Here is an 18,386-nt window from a genome sequence, read left to right as displayed (position 1 = left end):
TTAGTTTATCCTGACTTTTTTTTACCTAAATTGTCGTCCTGACTTTTTTTTTTGCCAGTGTCTTATCCTGCCTTTTTTTTTTAACTCAAAACTCGTCCTGCCTATTTTTTTCAAATTTCATCCTAGCCCCCCCCCTAAAAATCAAATGGAAGCTCCATAAGTTAATTTGAGCCGGATGTCAACTAATTTGTGTTTATGGATTGATTGTAATGTGTTCATTAATTTCAGGAAACATCTGACCTTGACCTTAATGTCATGGTTCATCGATGAGGGTTTTGATTTTGTTTAAGTTCTCAGAAACTATAAGTAGGTCGACTATATTTGGTGTATGAGATGATTGAAAGGCGCACATATGTTTGACAGATCATGGTACATTTGTCATCTTTATTTTATTTTGTCTGTTTCTTAGATACTATACGCTGTAATATATCATCTATATGTAAGGTATGGAATAATTATAAGTTGTAAATGTATTCATCTGACATTGACCTGATTTTCCTACTTCGTTGTTCAATTATAAAGTTTCCTTATTAGTTTTTTCTCAGATACTATAGGTTACTTCTATACATGTTGCATGATTGTTCGGTGAACATGTCAGTCATGGATAATTGATCAACATGATTTTTTTTTATTAAGACCCTTGTTCAGATACTACAAGCAACATGCCAACTATATTTGATGTATTGAATGATAGTCCTTGATGTGTCCTTCTGGCAAGGTTCATACGACCTTGACCTTAATTTGGTGGTTCATCAGTGAACACTTACACACAATCCCCCGGAAATGAAAAGTTATCAGCAGAGCTTCAAAACAGATGCAACCTTAACAGCGAACATTCTACATTCACCATTTAAAAAGATCTTGCAACACATCAAGATACAAGATACCTAAAAACTGGTCAAAAAGAAACTTCATCACAATACTGGCTAAGAAAAGTGGTCTCACAAATTGCAGAGGAATCACCTTATTACCAATTCCAAATAAAATTCTCAACAAAAATGCTAATAAATAGAATTAAAACAGCAATTGACAACAGCTCAGAAATTAACAAGCAGGTTTTAGAAAAGAAAAGTGCTGCTGTGACCTGTCACCATATATTATTTGTGCTACGAAATATTATCAAACAGTTCACAGAATGGCAGAGACAACAAATACTGATAGCCTTTGACAGCATACACAGAAAAAGCTTATGAATGATCCTGCTTACGAACCTATGGAATATCAGCAAAAAAGTACAAATTATTCAAATGTTTATACAGATTCAGATGCACTGCAGGTTCTTCAGCAAACATCAGTTTTCTTGTAATATCAGGAGTTAGACAATGTTTTATGTCTGGTGGACTCTCTTAAGCTACCTCGAGGATCCGGGCTACGAACTGGCAACCCTGTCACGTCTAGAAACAAACAAGACAAAACCACAAAGTTGCAAAAAAATGCAAGTATGATTGGACTGAATATCAACATCAAGAAATCAGAAGTCCATAGCCTCCTGTAATAGATTTGAATTGGACACACCTGGAATGTGCTTCATCGATCACTTGCCTAGGTAGAATAATAATGTCTGAAGGAGCAGCAGACACAAAGACATCCGAGACAGAATAGGAAAAGCAAGAAATGCATTTTCTTTAAAGATACATCACATCTGCAACATCAGTAGAAACACCAAAATTCAACTATATAACAGTTGGTGTAATTTCAGTGCTGCTATATAGGGACTAATGCTGAATGACTGAAAAGGACACCAACAAGCTTTCCAGTTTTTAAAACGGTTGCCTCAAAAAGATCTTAATGATATTCTGGTCATTCCCCTCTGTTGTCCATCTTACTTAAAATCACCAACAAAGACCCCAATGAAACACATGATCCAACAACATGGAGCTTCTACTCATGCAAATAAGGATGAAGATTGGTTGGCAGTGTTCTAAGAAGACCAGATGAGGACATGCTTAGTGTAGCCCTAAAATGGACAACAGAGGGGAAAATAAAAGGGCACCCCAAAACAACTTGGAGAAGAACAGTTGAAGCTAAAATGAAGCTTAAATGAAAGACCATGCAATCAGCTGGGTAAAAAGAGAAAAGTACAGAACAGAGGTGAGTGGAAAGGTCTAATTCTTGCCTTATGTGACTCCGGCATAAAAAGGACTAGGAAAGTAGGTAGCACATGTACAATCCCATAGAACTTTAAATCTTATATTTTCCTATCTTATCCCTGTAAAGAAGACATACACCTTGCATTGATTATATAGACCAAATATAATGACCTATATTACTAACAGTTACTTGGAAACTGATATGCTCATGTTAACTTCATGTTCATACAAGGACAACAGGTCAAGGTCAAGTTGACTGTGTGACATTTCTCAATACTGATGTGATGGATTTACAAGTTGTCACCATAACAACTTGATTAAATCTCGTTTAATAGGTGTCAAACCAACCAATCAGCTTTCAGAACATACACCAATTAAACCAACCAGCATTGAGAACACAGAAAATTTAAGTAATCAACCTTGAGATTATTGTTAAAATTCCTCTATCAGACAAAACATAGAGCTTTTGATGTTGAAGTTTACTATACAAAATGTAGCAGGTAAAACATGAATCTAACTTTGATATATTTGGACCATTTTGAGCCCTAGTTTTCTTGCCCATGAATTTGCATTAAAATTTGAGGGTGGATGTGCTTACTCTATGTCTACTGAAAGTTTAAAAAAAACCCAGATGATATTTTTAGTAAAAAGTGACTTCTGGAATATCATGTTTCACTACAAGATTTAAACATTGGTTGAAAATTAGCATACAGAAAGGTGTTTTTAATTGGCAGTAATCTGTAAACAAGTAGGGCTGTATATCTCGATAAAATGTAACTAGTTGGTCTAGAACTAAAGGTTCATTAGGCAAACAAAAGAAACACTCTGCAGACATATACTTTTTTTTTTAATTATTTCAATTATTAATTTCACTGATTATTATTGAAAGCTCTTTCCTTTAATAATCAATGACTAATTGGACAGGAATGTACATAAGGAATACCACAAACCAGAAATAGTTTCATGTATACTCAGTTTCAAAATTCGTAAACTTTTAATAGTTATTTTAATTAAGAATCAAGAAAAAAGTCCAGTGAAGGGCAATTTGACATAGGCACTTCATAACTATCGTTATCTTTGTGATACAATTGACATGACTATTTTGCTGCAAAAATGGAAATCTTTCTTAATAATTCACAACTTTGCTAAAGATATGACAATGACAGTGGTTTGCAATAGAAATTATATCAGCACCACATTTTCTGAATTAAAAAAAATATAGCTTAAATATTCAAGTCATGTATATTTTCATTTAAATAGGTCCTAATCATTTCTAAACCATTTTGGCGATACAATTCATAAAACAGATGAGGTACTTTAGGTCTATAAATGATCGTCCTTAATTTTTTTACTTGTACATTCATTTTAAGCCTTCATTTTAACGTAATTAATTAAAAAAATAACTCATGAATAATGCAAAATTGCCTCATCAAAATATTTGTGTATACTAGCCATTCTTGTAGTAAAAAAACCTTATTAAAATTTCATGTCTGTTCTGAGAGGTAACATTTTTATTTTTGGTTTGTTCTTCGATCAAAATGAATGACCATTATTGTAATAGTTAATTTTAACACTGAGTTAACCCACTGCACACTGTACCATTAAGTACATGATTAATAAAATAGCATTATTTTATACAAATGTAATTCAAATTTTCTTATAAACATTGTAAATATATAGAAAACATTTCGGTATAAACAATAACAAACGTTTACAACTGTTGTTAAAACAAATCATTAACAATGATATTCCCCAAATCATAATAATAACTTTCAACAAAATTGTGCTAGAAAAAACAGTTAATTGATTATCCACGCTGTATCCCTTAATCTAGCAAAATTCAAAATCTTTTTTTGTTATCACATGTATAATATATTATATAATATCTGTTTAAACCACATCAAAAGAATTAATATGGACTCAAATGTTGATTTTTATGAAAGGTTGTAAAAAATCTAATGTTAAATATCCAAACACACATTATATACCGTTCCACATAAAACACAATGGCAAAGTTCAAAAGAATTGAGTACTTATATTAAATAAGATGTTAAATTGAAGGTATTGTTCAGGAATCTTAAGTCTAAATGAACCATGAGACCCAAATGGTTATCAATCACACATTTCACTACAAAAATGCAGAGAAAAATTTAGTCAGTCTATGTTTTGCTTGGGAGCCTGGTATTCAAGATCTTCAAGCATAAAAAACAACAAATAAGAAAACAAATTCTTTACATTTAGTAGTTAAAATGTTATTTGTATTTTTTGAATTGTTGTATCTTGTTCATACCCTACTTTTTCAATCTACTAACAAAATTTCACAAAACAAGGTTAATCTATGAAAAATAGAAAAATTATATATTAACACAAAACTTCACTTTTTTATATGAAAAAATAGTGACTGTTGCCCTATCAAACAATAAAATCGCTTTGGAATCTTAATATAACATTTTTATCAGATTAAAATTAATTCTTAAATCAAGGAAAATCAAAACAGATCTAAAATTTAACGTAATACTGACAGACTAGTAACAATATCTTTGGCACTTATCTTCTGATACAAAATGAAGATCCAGGTGGTCTACAACTTAACTTTAAATATCATAAATAAAACTTTGCTAAAATACAATATTCAGCTAGCAAAAGAAACATAATTTTTCTGGCAAACAAAAAAAAACAATTGATTTATTCCATAATATACAAAACACTAACATGATTCAATTGACAATATTATTTTTTTGTCAACTTTGATCCCGTTCTGAGTTGTAAAGAGAAAAAGTGTTAAAACGCCTGATGCAATATTTGACATCATTTGTTCTTAATATTTTTGCCATAAGAAAGACTTCTAAAATGACTCGTTATATTTTGAATTTGGTTGTCTTTTTATTTTGATGTTGGTTTAATAATGTATACAATGAATACTAAAATAACTAGCAAGTACTGGTCATTAAGACTTACAAAAGTAATAAAATTGGACTAGGAATTTGACTGCATATTTGAGTAAATTTTGATTCCTGTCCTCCCAATGGACATAACATACAAAATATAAAAAATAAAACAGGAAACTAATCAAATTCAACACTTTTTAAGGCGTCTTCGTCATGAATTTCTAAGGTAGCAATAGCTCCATCATTGAACTTGTAAGAAAATCCACCATCTATAACTAGATGAGCATCCCACATTCTTGAACGGATCTGTATTCTGAAAAGGAAAATGTTAGTCAGTAATATTTGCTTTGTTTATATAAAAAATTAGAGTTTAAAGAATGACTTTTTTTGCAGAGATATCAGTCTGATTAAAACCAGCATTATCTACTAGCGTTTGTAGATTTATATGAGATTTTTTAAACTTAATTAAAGTGAAAATCTATAAATCCCTATTGTTTTTATTGTCCATCAATCGTTATATGGGATTATCTGAGTATGGGAGGTCTAAAAGACTCCAGCCAAAGTTCCTTACATTAACTTACCTTTTTGCAACCCCTTTGACACATGGAACACTGAATACATCTGAAAACAAATATTCAAGTCATAATTGCACATTTGCGATAATTTTTATTACATATACAAAATTTGTCTCTCATGTTGTGTTTGAGGCTGTAGAAAGTTTTATTGCACTTTAAGTGTTTGCACTCTTATTTTTACAGATAAGAAAAATTTATTCTTCAGACAATTTCTCTTATGCGTATTACAAAATTTACAGCATACTTCACTCTACTTTATTAACATGTATGCTTACTGAATTGTTATGCAATTTATCTGAATGACAATAACATCTTGTTTCATTCCACCTTAGTAATATTTGGATTCATCTTTATTCTCAAAATGTTGATGCGATTCGAACTACTTTCTGGGTAATGTCTGTATTTAATTTTTACATAACAAAATAAGCTTAAATTGTCATTTTTGGTACATATCTTTAAAATGAAGAGTTTGGCTATGGCATCAAAATGATAATTTTTGCACTGCCATGGCCAAAATCAAATTACGGCACATCATTTAATTTCCTTTTCATTAAATTTTACACAGAATCACTCCCTCTAACTGTAAGAGGTGTCTTGTTTGATTGTACATTAATATGTTTACCATTCCTAATAGGATCCCTGATTGTGTAAGCCATTCGTGGTTCACTTGGGTCAAACACCAGTGATTCATTGAATTTCTTTGTGACTTCTCTGATTAATGCTGTATCCTCAACGGGAACTTTACAACTAGAAAGACTATTAGCTGCAATGACATCAAATTACTGTCAGAATTATTTCATTTACAATCATAGCATTAAAATAAATTTTGGTCTACAGTTTTCCTTATCTATCCAATTTGATACATGGGAAATTTTTCATCCATTCATACACAGGAGTCATAAAATAAAATTGAGAATGGATGCTTAGCTGGTTTTTTTTTGGACACTGGTTTTAATGTCCATTATTTGTTTTGACCTGAAGATAAAATAAGCTTGACATGCGTTGTCATTCATGTTGATTTAGAAATTAGGGTAAGAAAATATATGTTTTGGGTTGTATTTTTTGAGAATTTAAATTTCAGTTAAAATAAACCTGAAATGGTTATCTGAAATTTCTAAACTTCTATGAAGTTTTAGTTGATTGCTACATTTTCTAATGCTATGGTGCATAAGAACAATTTTCAGGGATGTATACACTTTTCTTTTAACAAGTCCTAAAGTTAAAACTTACATATGCTGAGTATGTTCTGAACTGCATCTGTAGACAATTGATTTATATGGAAATGCCAGGAAGTAGAACCAGTTCCAGTACAAATTGTTATACCAGAGCTTTTCTCTTTCATATGTGGCTCATCATCAACCTTCATTTCATAATAAGAAACCCTATAAATAAATAAAATACAAGCAATAGAAATAAATATTTTGTTGATTAAAAAAATTAAATATTTCCTATTCAATGACACGTTTTTTTAAACAAATCAGCAAACATGGTTATGCTGAATACTGTTAGCTAGACTATATTGTATCAATTTATAATATATTTTGAAAGACTCCAGCAGTAAGATCAAACATAAATCATTGTTAATGCACTGTTTTTATAAATGACCAAAATAGAAAAATATCTTCAAAAATTTTCATACCAGTAATTTAACTCTCATTTCAACAGGGGCGGATCCAGGGGGGGGGGTTCCGGGGGTGCGCACCCCCCCTTTATTTTTGCCGATCAATGCATTTGTATCGGGACATATGTTTTGCACCCCCCTTTGCCCTGGGTGCCCTGGGTTAGCACCCCCCCTTTCGAAAATTCCTGCATCCGCCCCTGCATTTCAACCTTTTTTTCATGCGTTGTTAGTAGTAGTCATCTACAAGATTATAACATGAAAGTTGAATGTCCCAAGATTGCAATTATGTAATTTAAATGAATTCATAAAATTCTGAATTCAGGTTTATTCAAATTCTAACAGGATGTTTTATAATACAAATTTCTAATTTATGCACATACCTAGATGAATGTGCTTCTCCAATAAAAACTTCATTAAGCGCCACAATAGGTAACACCTCAATATTTCCATTTTCATCACTATCTATAGGTTTTGAGCATTCTAATTTTTCATTCATGTGTTCTAAAAATCTATGTTCATGATAAAGCAATTGTTCTTCCTTTAATTCAGTAGGAAACAATTTTTCACTATGACCTGCAATTGTAATTCTTATTCTTTGTCGCTTCAACCACCTGAAAAGAAAAAAAAAAACATAATTATGTATGTGCCTGTAATTCAGTGGTTGTTGTTTGTTTATGTGTTACATATTTGTTTTTCGTTCATTTCTTTTTTTTTTACATAAATAAGGCCGTTAGTTTTCTCGTTTGAATTGTTTTACATTGTCTTATCGGGGCCTTCTATAGCTGACTATGCGGTATGGGCTTTGCTCATTGTTGAAGGCTGTACAGTGACCTATAGTTATTGTCTGTCATTTTGGTCTTTTGTGGATAGTTGTCTCATTGGCAATCATACCACATCTTCTTTTTTATATAATTTGCTACATTTGAGCCGTTTCCAGAAGTTTGAATTTTGCTAGATCTACATAATCTACAAGGACTAGCAGAACAAATAAATGGTTAATTACTTTAATATACTCTTACTTACAAGTTTAAACCTATTTTATTGTTTTAAATGCATTGGGCACACATTTTACTTTCAGAATAGCCCTTTGATAAATCATGTATTATATGTAGGGATGTCAACTCGGTGAAGATTTACTACTCCAGTACTCGTTGGCTTTACCGAGCAATACTCGAGTACTCACTCGGTAAAACATTAACAAAATGGAAATAAAAACATTCATTGTATGTGTTGTGGGTTGTTGACCTTAAAACCCCGGACATTATTACCTAGGACTAGATAATAGTCCAAAGAATTTTATACCATAATTAATAACTCATTTACTACGTGTACTAATTATGCAAACTGGCAATAATGTAATCAAGTAATTAATTAATTAATAGCTATAGAAAAATGATTACTCAAACAGTATTTGGGAACCGTGAAAAAAAACCAACACATTCAATGATCAACAAGGGTGATGATTATAACTTACTAATGCCTTTAAGCATTTTCTGAGGGTCGATATCGGGAGCAACGAATCTTATTTAAAAAAATAAACATGTCTATTTTCTATGGGAACTCTGACTTCATGGCTTTATTTTATGTGTTGTGTGCGTATTTTGTTTGAACTTGTTTTGTTAGGTTACTAACTACAGTACTTCTGATGAAAGTTTATGCAGAGATGTTAGTATGCAGACATCAACAAAAATTATGAGCCTTGTAAAATAGCTCTTGTTCATAGCCTACCTCGGTTTGGAGGCATTTTAAATAACAGTTAACCGCAAAAATTTGTATCGTATTTCATCATGTTTATTTTAAATCAAATTTTGATAATATTCAAATTCCCGGTAGGCGCTCTCAATTACAAATTTTTTGTTAAAGTTTAAGAAAGCAACAACATTCTAACAGTAAACAAATTAGTCGAGGATCATTTTGGTATTCGATACTCGGTACTACCGAGCGATACTTGAGTACTCGCTGACATCTCTAATTATATGTTTAGATAAAAGTCACAATAAATTCTTTAAACATGTATGTTAACAACAGAACTTAAGAGAGGTAAAGTAATCAAAGAGCAGATTGCTCTGAGGGATACGATTGCCATTGTTTTCATTGACACATGTATACATGTAGCTGGATAATATTATTTTCAAAACTAATTCAACTGCACATGTAAAATGTAATTTACGTAATCTGAATAGTTACAAAATAACCAATCCCGGATACAAGTGTATGAACAATGTACTTATTGTGTTTTATTTTTGTACTACCAATTCAAAGTTTACTTTCCACAGCAGTCACTGAGACTCAGAGTGAGAGAAGGTATTTCACTTCGTATCTTATCACCTATTTTCCTACGTTAATTCTAGGAGGAACCCCATTCCTAACTCTTTAAATATTTTTCCTTTGGGTCAGTGGTCATGACTCCTTTCCGTACACATTCCTCGGTTTAAATTGTGATCGTTTTTGTCGAGCCTTCGACTTTAGTCGAAAAAGCGAGACTAAGCGATCCTACATTCCGTCGTCGTCGGCGTCGTCAACAAATATTCACTCTGTGGTTAAAGTTTTTGAAATTTTAATAACTTTCTTAAACTATACTGGATTTCTACCAAACTTTGACAGAAGCTTGTTTATGATCATAAGATAGTATCCAGAAGTAAATTTTGTAAAAATAAAATTCCATTTTTTCCGTATTTTACTATAAATGGACTTAGTTTTTTCTGCGGGGAAACAAAACATTCACTCTGTGGTTAAAGTTTTTAGAATTTTAATAACTTTCTCAAACTATCCTGGGTTTGTACCAAACTTGGACAGAAGCTTGTTTATGATCATAAGATAATATCCAGAAGTAAATTTTGTAAAAATAAGATTCCATTTTTTCTGTATTTTACTTATAAATGGACTTAGTTTTTTTTGCGGGGAAACATTACATTCACTCTGTGGTTAAAGTTTTTAGAATTTTAATAACTTTCTTTAACTATCCTGGGTTTGTACCAAACTTGGACAGAAGCTTGTTTATGATCATAAGATAGTATCCAGAAGAAAATTTTGTAAAAATAAAATTCAATTTTTTCCGTATTTTACTTATAAATGGACTTAGTTTTTTCTGCAGGGAACCATTACATTCACTCTGTGGTTAAAGTTTTTAAAATTTAAATAACTTTCTTAAACTATCCTGGGTTTGTACCAAACTTGGAAATAACCTTATTTATGATCATAAGATTGTATCCAGAAGTAAAGTTTGTAAAAAGATTACTCTGTTTTTTTCTGTAATTTACTTTCAAATGGACATAGATTTTCTTACAATCATAAAATAGTAACAAGAGGAATATTTTTATTGATTTTTTTCCTCATTGTTGTTGAGCCTGTGATTTACAGCAAAAATAGGCGAGACACTGGGTTCCGCGGAACCCTTACAAATTTTTTAATATAATACGACGTTTATTGTCAGAACAGGTTAATTTTTCGCGACGTGTTGTATTCAGAATTGACGGAAGTTACTTCAAACGATAATATGGAAGACTCCATTTCGACTGAAGGGGAGTTGTAGTTACACCTTTACGATGTGGACTACATTTATTTTAATTCAAATGATGCATATGATTTAAAATTATGCAACAACAATAACCCTCAATAGCAGACACACATAGAAACGATCCCATGAGTTTTAAATAATCAATAGAGTGGGGAATCCAGAGCAACCATTCAATCTAATACCCCTTGAAGTCAAGAAAACTATATGCATGTGCATAATTACCTAAACAAACCCTGGAGCAAGAACTTATATCAAATCTTAATTAAATGACCTAGATGGTTCTCTATTTCTTAATGGAAGTACAATATCAAATATCAGTTTCATAACGGTGACATATAAGAAAATTCCACTTCAGTTCTTATATGACAGAAATAGATTTATTGGAATTCAGAGAACTCTCGCATTTTTATCAAAACTGGGGAATTCCCTCTGACGCGTTTCTAAATTTATAAAAACACTAAATATAAATACTGCTTAATTCTGATTTTACGTGTTGTTAAAAACACGCATATTAGTGAAGGGAAATATCAAACATGAAAATTATGAAAAGAACATTATAGTAAAGTGTTTTAAGTTCAATCCTTTTGTTTGTTTTTACCTTTTAAAGCAAGACAATCATAAGAATCTGAGATGTTCCTTAATATTTAGAATAAAACAATTGACGTGAGGGCATGACCCTGAGCCAATGGTAAAAGTCTACAGATTGCTTGAAAGCAATTGTATCCAAAAAATTATAAAGGGTTTCTTGGAACTCAATGACTTGTCTTTGATCGCTGCTGTCAGTGAAATTATGTTACAATGTTGACTGCCATAAAATATGTCTATTAATATCAGTAACATTTACATTTTTTTTTACAAAATCTAATTTTTCAACTTCAGAATGATTGTACTGGAATTGTTATTTCACAATAAATGAAATGACTATTTGCAAAAACTATCTAACTCTTTTTTTGTAGTTCTAGTATCTTCACTTTAACCTGAAGCGGGACAGACGGACAAACAAATGATAGGGTTAACAGAATGAAAAACATAATGCCCGTAAGTGGTGTCTAAAAACCAAGAAATTCAATAGAAAGTAGCATAACTTTCATTATAATTCTGGTCTTGCTCTATTCAGCTGAGATATATCTCTCTTTTTTTAATGCTTTGGCATTGTTTGCCATGAAAGTCAAGATACCTGAAATCTCCATCCAGAAGACGTTTGATTGCAGCATCAAATTGACCGGCTGAGTACTTATCTTTGGGTAAACATAAACATCCAGCTGATCTGAAATGAAGGGATTGATTGAATAAATGGTATTTAAACATTGCACAATATCCCATCTAACATTAATATACATAGTACTTTCTACAATCTTTACAAAATAATCAATAAGTACTTCAATTTTCTGTGCTAATGAATTTGCTGGATAGTTCTATAAGGTGGTTATGGGCGTACCTTCATGACAAATAACGGTAATTTTTTTTGCCAAATGACGTAAACGGTCATTTTTGGTGCATGACAATAAAATGTACACATTCTTTTAGACAATAAAAAAATTGAATGATGTTGACAAATCATGATAATTTTTTTCAAAAAATAACGGTAACGATAATTATTTGAGACCTCTAACGAATCACGATAAGGATGTTTTGACAAATCACAGTTTAATTTTAATCAATTTGACGCTAATGCTAGCCGAATATAACCATTTGACACCTGACGGTAAAGGCCATTACTACCCTAGTCTATCTTATAAACAAAGGTGTAAAGTATGTATACATTTAAAAAATAATTCATGGGGGCTTGAATTTTTATTGAATTTACAACCAATTGGCCATTTATGCCAAATATGTTATCTTGAGGGATAGCCAGTCCTAGTTGCTACAGACCTGAGGTATTGTTAGTGATAATCAAAATTTAATTTAGAAAAGTGATCAACCTCAGACATTTCACTACCTTAACTGAGTATTTTATCCTTTCCCAAGTTTCATAAAATATGATCTTTTACCTATTTGGGTCAGAATTTAATCCTATCACCGGTTTATCTTGACCTCTAACTTTGTCAGCTGCTAACAGAAATGTCCCATCACCTCCAGCAGTGAATATAACATCTGCCCAACCAATCAGGTCATTATCTAGGTCAAACCTCTGTACTACTTTAGCTTCAATACCATTGTTTCTGAAACATACATTAATAACAAATCATGGTGTTTATTTTCAATCTATGAGTTTGACTGTCCCTCTTGTGTCTTTCGCAAAGTGTGGCATTTATCAGATGATGAACATTAGTCAACAGAGGATTATTCATTTTTAATAACCCAAGAAGCTTTACCATCACTTTTACTTAGTGAAATGATTTATGGGCCTTTGTGTGAATAATCATAGCTTTTACAGCTTAAATAGTCAAGCTGCCATTAACACACACAAACAACCTTTAATACATTTCTTTTTTTTATCATAATCATTTTGTGTGTAAAAGAGCACTGAACATGACTTAAATAATTTGTTGACATGAAGTTTTCTTACAGAAATTTCAAAAGGGATGCATCCTTACACCAAATGCAGTCTGCACGGTTAACCACTAGTCCGATGCCCCAGACTAGTAAAATTTCATTCGGACTAGTAAGTTTTTGCAAAACTTTGTTTGGCCAAATAAAGAAAAATGTCAGAATATTGGTCTTCGGACTGGTATAACCAGTATATTTAGATGCAAGAATGTTAAAATGTGGAATTTGAATAATTGTTATAATTCAGTATTAGTTAAGATATTTAGCACTAGCTTAAGAAATAATTTACTTGATAAATAGTTAATATAAATCTTCACAATTTTAGATAAGTGTAAAGCAAATTATTATGTAATCCCCTGAGGCCTAAATGACAATAGAGAATTAAGGATTAGAGAAGTGCTATATATACAAAAGGGATTTCTTACTTTTTAAGATTTTAGGTTATGTCACAAAGACTTGATATTTGGAAAAATAGATAAAATAGCATTATTATGTAAATTAGATATTGAGTATTAATGTGTAAAATTGAATAATGAAAAACAATATATATTAGTTGACCATGTAGTAGTAAGGGACAGTCATGTATTAGACTTGCATTCTGAGACTTGCTTGATAGTCACGTATTGGACACTGTGTTATTACTAAGACTTGGATTTATGTTAGACATGCTGTTTTATTATGTCTCATGAACTATTGTGATTATTGTGATTGATAACTATATTGAATGCTGATTAATAAACATTATATATTGAACTTTGAATCTGTGTTACGTTAACATGTATTCATATCAAAGCTACCAGCTAGTTCCCCCAACCTAGCAAGATGAATAACCAGGTCAGGAACGAACATAGTACTGGCCTTGGTTATACGTGGCGGAGTGACCCAGCTTTCCGGTACTAAGGAGGGATACACGTAGGATGCAAACCTGAATACCTGAAGACAAGAGTCAGCATATCTCCATATAGGAACCAGTGCATTTTCCTGAGTGTGCAGAGGTGAGTCAACCTTTTATTTATGATCTTATATGACACCAAATCTTTAAATTTTACTTTATTTTGTAATTAAAGTTGTCAAGATCTATTAATAGGATTTTCCCTCTAAGAAAAGACTCAACATGTCTAATTCAGTTTATCCTGACCCCTCTTTAGCTCTGATAGCCCCCCTCACGGAAAATATCATAATAGCCCCCTTTTTGGAAAATATTATACAGTTGAAACTAAGTAATCATAGACATAAAGTTAGAATTAGAAAAATCAAATATCAGCAAAGCTTGAGAATGTGAATGATAGTAAAATATTTTTGGATAGACTTTCTTAAAGCTTATAAAGCTAACATAGATTTTGAAAATAATATGTATAAATAAAAGAAATGTATTCAATGTACCCTTAAATAATACAAAGAGAAAAAAAATTAATGGATAGACTTTGCACATATATATCTAAATTCTGCTAGATTAAGTAGAAAAACAAATTGATAAGGAATAAGAGAAAAGCTAAGGATTTTGAAGTAGAAAATAATATTTTGTTTTACTTTAAATGAAAATGAGTCAATGCAATGAGACAATGCTTACTTTTTTGTGTTATTGAAAAGCGGTTGTTTTGTTCTGAATTATGGGTTACAGTACACAATATTCAGATTAGTTATAGTGTCTGTTAATTTAATCCTGCTGGACAAATGTATTCCTTACATTAGTAGTTCTTACTATTAGATCCTTAAATATTGCAGGTAGACGGCACATCTACTGATGTACTTTAAACCAATTTTACTTCAGATAATACAAAATGATTGCTAGCTAATGTACACTAATGAAAAGGCTGCGTACAATTTTTTTTTAATTTAACTAAGGCACTAAGTATAGAAATATAAAAAGGGATGTTATAACTTAAGATATTCAAGCAGTATATTATAAGCATACATAAATTAAATGCATTGTGACAATATTCTTTTATATCGTTGAAAAATGTTATTTTTGTTCTGAATTTCTGGTTAAAGTGCACAATATTCAGATTAGTTATAGTGTCTGTTAATTTAATCCTGCTGGACAAATGTATTCCTTACATTAGTAGTTCTTACTATTAGATCCTTAAATATTGCAGGTAGACGGCACATCTACTGATGTACTTTTAAACCAATTTTACTTCAGATATACAAAATGTACTTTATCAATGATACAAATAGAACTATCAAGTGTTCCCTATACATACATTGTGTATAGGCATCACTGTTTTGAGCTGTGTTTTTTTTTATTATGACTTAAAAGATTTTTAGCTGAAAAGATAAAATAATTAAGGAGTACTTAATAAGGAAGTACAAAATAAACTGGCATACAGTTGCTAAATATATAAATTAGAAATAAGAAGAGAAAGTATAGGAAATTAAGGAAAAATATAAAGGGAACAGAATTAGACATTCTTACATGTAGTATGTTATTTATTGTAATATTTATAAATAGGTAGTTCAGTTACTGGCCTAAAACTGTGGTATTCTAGTGAATATTTAAGAGATAAATAAATAAAAAATCCCTCGATTCAAATGAATTAATTATAATAAGAGATAAGGGTTAATTGGTGTCATGTATGATTATGATATTGGTTGCACTTACATTCATGAAGTAACCTTCCAATGGTGGACCCACACAATGATGGAATGGTGGACCCACAAAATGATGAAATGGTGGACCCACACAATGATGGAATGGTGGACCCACAAAATGATGGAATGGTGGACCCACAAAATGATGAAATGGTGGACCCACAAAATGCAGAAATGGTGGACACACAGATAAAGAATTGGTGGACCCATAGATGTATGGTGGACCCATAGATGTGACCTACCAATGGTGAACCCACAAAATGAAGAAATGGTGGACCATAGAAGTGACCAAATAGTGCATTTAAACTTAATGAAAGACAATTTATTTGAAATTATAAAACTTATTAGCAGAGATTTATTGTGACCCGAAGTGACATTTTAATATTAGCAGAGATTTGTGACCTGAAGTGACATTTTAATATTAGCAGAGATTTGTGACCAGAAGTAACATTTTATTAACCTAACATGAATATTGATGAAGAGTAAAAGACAATGTGATATGAAATTTATAATAATATCTGGAAAATTACTATGACGATCAAACAATAGAAGAAACCAGGTGGACATGTATCATGATGTATAAACAATATTGTTGAAAACTAGTAACTTTTATTTGACTACCAATGGTGAAAAATGTGAAGATTGTACTGTTGAACATTAATTGTCTATATTGAATATGTGTACAGAAGACACTTATATTCGCTTATTTAAATGCTTGCTTGTTTTGATAGAGATCATTACTATTGTTTTATTGTTGTTTTAATTATATATTTTCTTTCCAGATTATTCACAGATTAATCATATAAAAATGTATATGTCTAAATATGTTTTATGTTCATTATATAAGAAGATGATATGATTTGAATAATTATGTGTTTAACTTGCAGATGATGACTGATATGGATAATATATTAATAATCTTATATTTCAGCTATATATTGCTATTGTTATGCCCCTTTATGCACCTAGAAATACTTCATGAAGTATGCAATGAGCTCATTGTCATTAATTATGTGAGAGTTGGACTTGTCAATATTAGTGAACTTCTGAGAACTTCCCTGATATGGACAATCTAAACTTGACCATTCCCCATCCAGGAACATGTACATGTATATATATATATTTAGTAATGTTTTATTACAGGAATCAGTGAATTAATTAATGTTTTCACCATAATTTTTTTTTGGTATATATTGTAATATCTTATTGACAGGAATCAGTGATTGAATTGTTTCGCAATATATTGTAATATTTCTTTGACAGAAACAGCAATTCAATTGTTGCTACATTGTATATAATATGTATATAATATTTTTTTTTTATGATGCATTTTGTATTTTAATTGAAGATTGCAGGAGCAATCTTGGCGACGAAGGGAAGGGTATAACCAGTATATTTAGATGCAAGAATGTTAAAATGTGGAATTTGAATAATTGTTATAATTCAGTATTAGTTAAGATATTTAGCACTAGCTTAAGAAATAATTTACTTGATAAATAGTTAATATAAATCTTCACAATTTTAGATAAGTGTAAAGCAAATTATTATGTAATCCCCTGAGGCCTAAATGACAATAGAGAATTAAGGATTAGAGAAGTGCTATATATACAAAAGGGATTTCTTACTTTTTAAGATTTTAGGTTATGTCACAAAGACTTGATATTTGGAAAAATAGATAAAATAGCATTATTATGTAAATTAGATATTGAGTATTAATGTGTAAAATTGAATAATGAAAAACAATATATATTAGTTGACCATGTAGTAGTAAGGGACAGTCATGTATTAGACTTGCATTCTGAGACTTGCTTGATAGTCACGTATTGGACACTGTGTTATTACTAAGACTTGGATTTATGTTAGACATGCTGTTTTATTATGTCTCATGAACTATTGTGATTATTGTGATTGATAACTATATTGAATGCTGATTAATAAACATTATATATTGAACTTTGAATCTGTGTTACGTTAACATGTATTCATATCAAAGCTACCAGCTAGTTCCCCCAACCTAGCAAGATGAATAACCAGGTCAGGAACGAACATAGTACTGGCCTTGGTTATACGAGTATTTGAAAAAGTTTTTGGTGCAGACTGCAAATGATATAATTGAGTCATTTTTTGAGTGTCAAATTTTATTTGTATGATCATGATACAACAGACAGAACTTCAAAACATAAGGCATCTGTATACATAAAATGAAGTCTACTACCTTCTGAAATATGAAGTGTTTAAATAATGAGGTAACACAGCAGCCATGCTGAATCACTTTCCCTATGTCTCACTTTCACAAGTTGGACAAAAAATCATAGGTTTAAAGTGATGATTAGAACTATATTTTTACAACAATTATCAGAAATGCTGTTTATTATGAAAATAACTTCAAATATGGGGCATTTACCTTAATTCTCTCTCTATCAAGTCCACACAGCTGTAATGACGATTGTGTCTTTCTAACAATCCATCATAATCAGATCTCTTACTTTCTAACTGTTGGTAAATAAAGATTTAAATATTACAGCTTCACAAATTACAATTCAAAATAATTGAAAGAAGACAAATGTATAATGTATGAACTAGGTCTGTTTATGAAAATATGGCTCTTTGAAA

At 30.9% G+C, this 18,386-nt stretch overlaps 1 protein-coding gene across 1 annotated transcript in view; it reads right to left on the bottom strand.

The window, feature by feature from the left end:
• Nucleotides 1–2,920: 2,920 nt before the first annotated feature.
• The window catches only part of LOC139515765 (NAD kinase 2, mitochondrial-like), an 18,874-nt gene continuing 3,408 nt past the window's right edge, over nt 2,921–18,386 (bottom strand). The window contains exons 2-9 of the mRNA XM_071305459.1: nt 18,178–18,266; nt 12,683–12,853; nt 11,869–11,958; nt 7,555–7,785; nt 6,784–6,935; nt 6,176–6,316; nt 5,560–5,599; nt 2,921–5,291 (exon numbers count right to left, since the gene is read on the bottom strand). Coding sequence (XP_071161560.1) covers nt 5,156–5,291; nt 5,560–5,599; nt 6,176–6,316; nt 6,784–6,935; nt 7,555–7,785; nt 11,869–11,958; nt 12,683–12,853; nt 18,178–18,266 — 1,050 coding nt within the window. The 3' untranslated portion in view covers nt 2,921–5,155. The remainder of the gene's footprint in view (nt 5,292–5,559; nt 5,600–6,175; nt 6,317–6,783; nt 6,936–7,554; nt 7,786–11,868; nt 11,959–12,682; nt 12,854–18,177; nt 18,267–18,386) is intronic.

The sequence above is a fragment of the Mytilus edulis genome, chromosome 1 (genome assembly GCF_963676685.1).
Source record: "Mytilus edulis chromosome 1, xbMytEdul2.2, whole genome shotgun sequence".
NCBI lineage: Eukaryota > Metazoa > Mollusca > Bivalvia > Mytilida > Mytilidae > Mytilus > Mytilus edulis.
The sequence above is the reverse complement of the archived record's forward strand: the minus strand, read 5'-3'. Positions and strand labels throughout refer to the sequence as shown.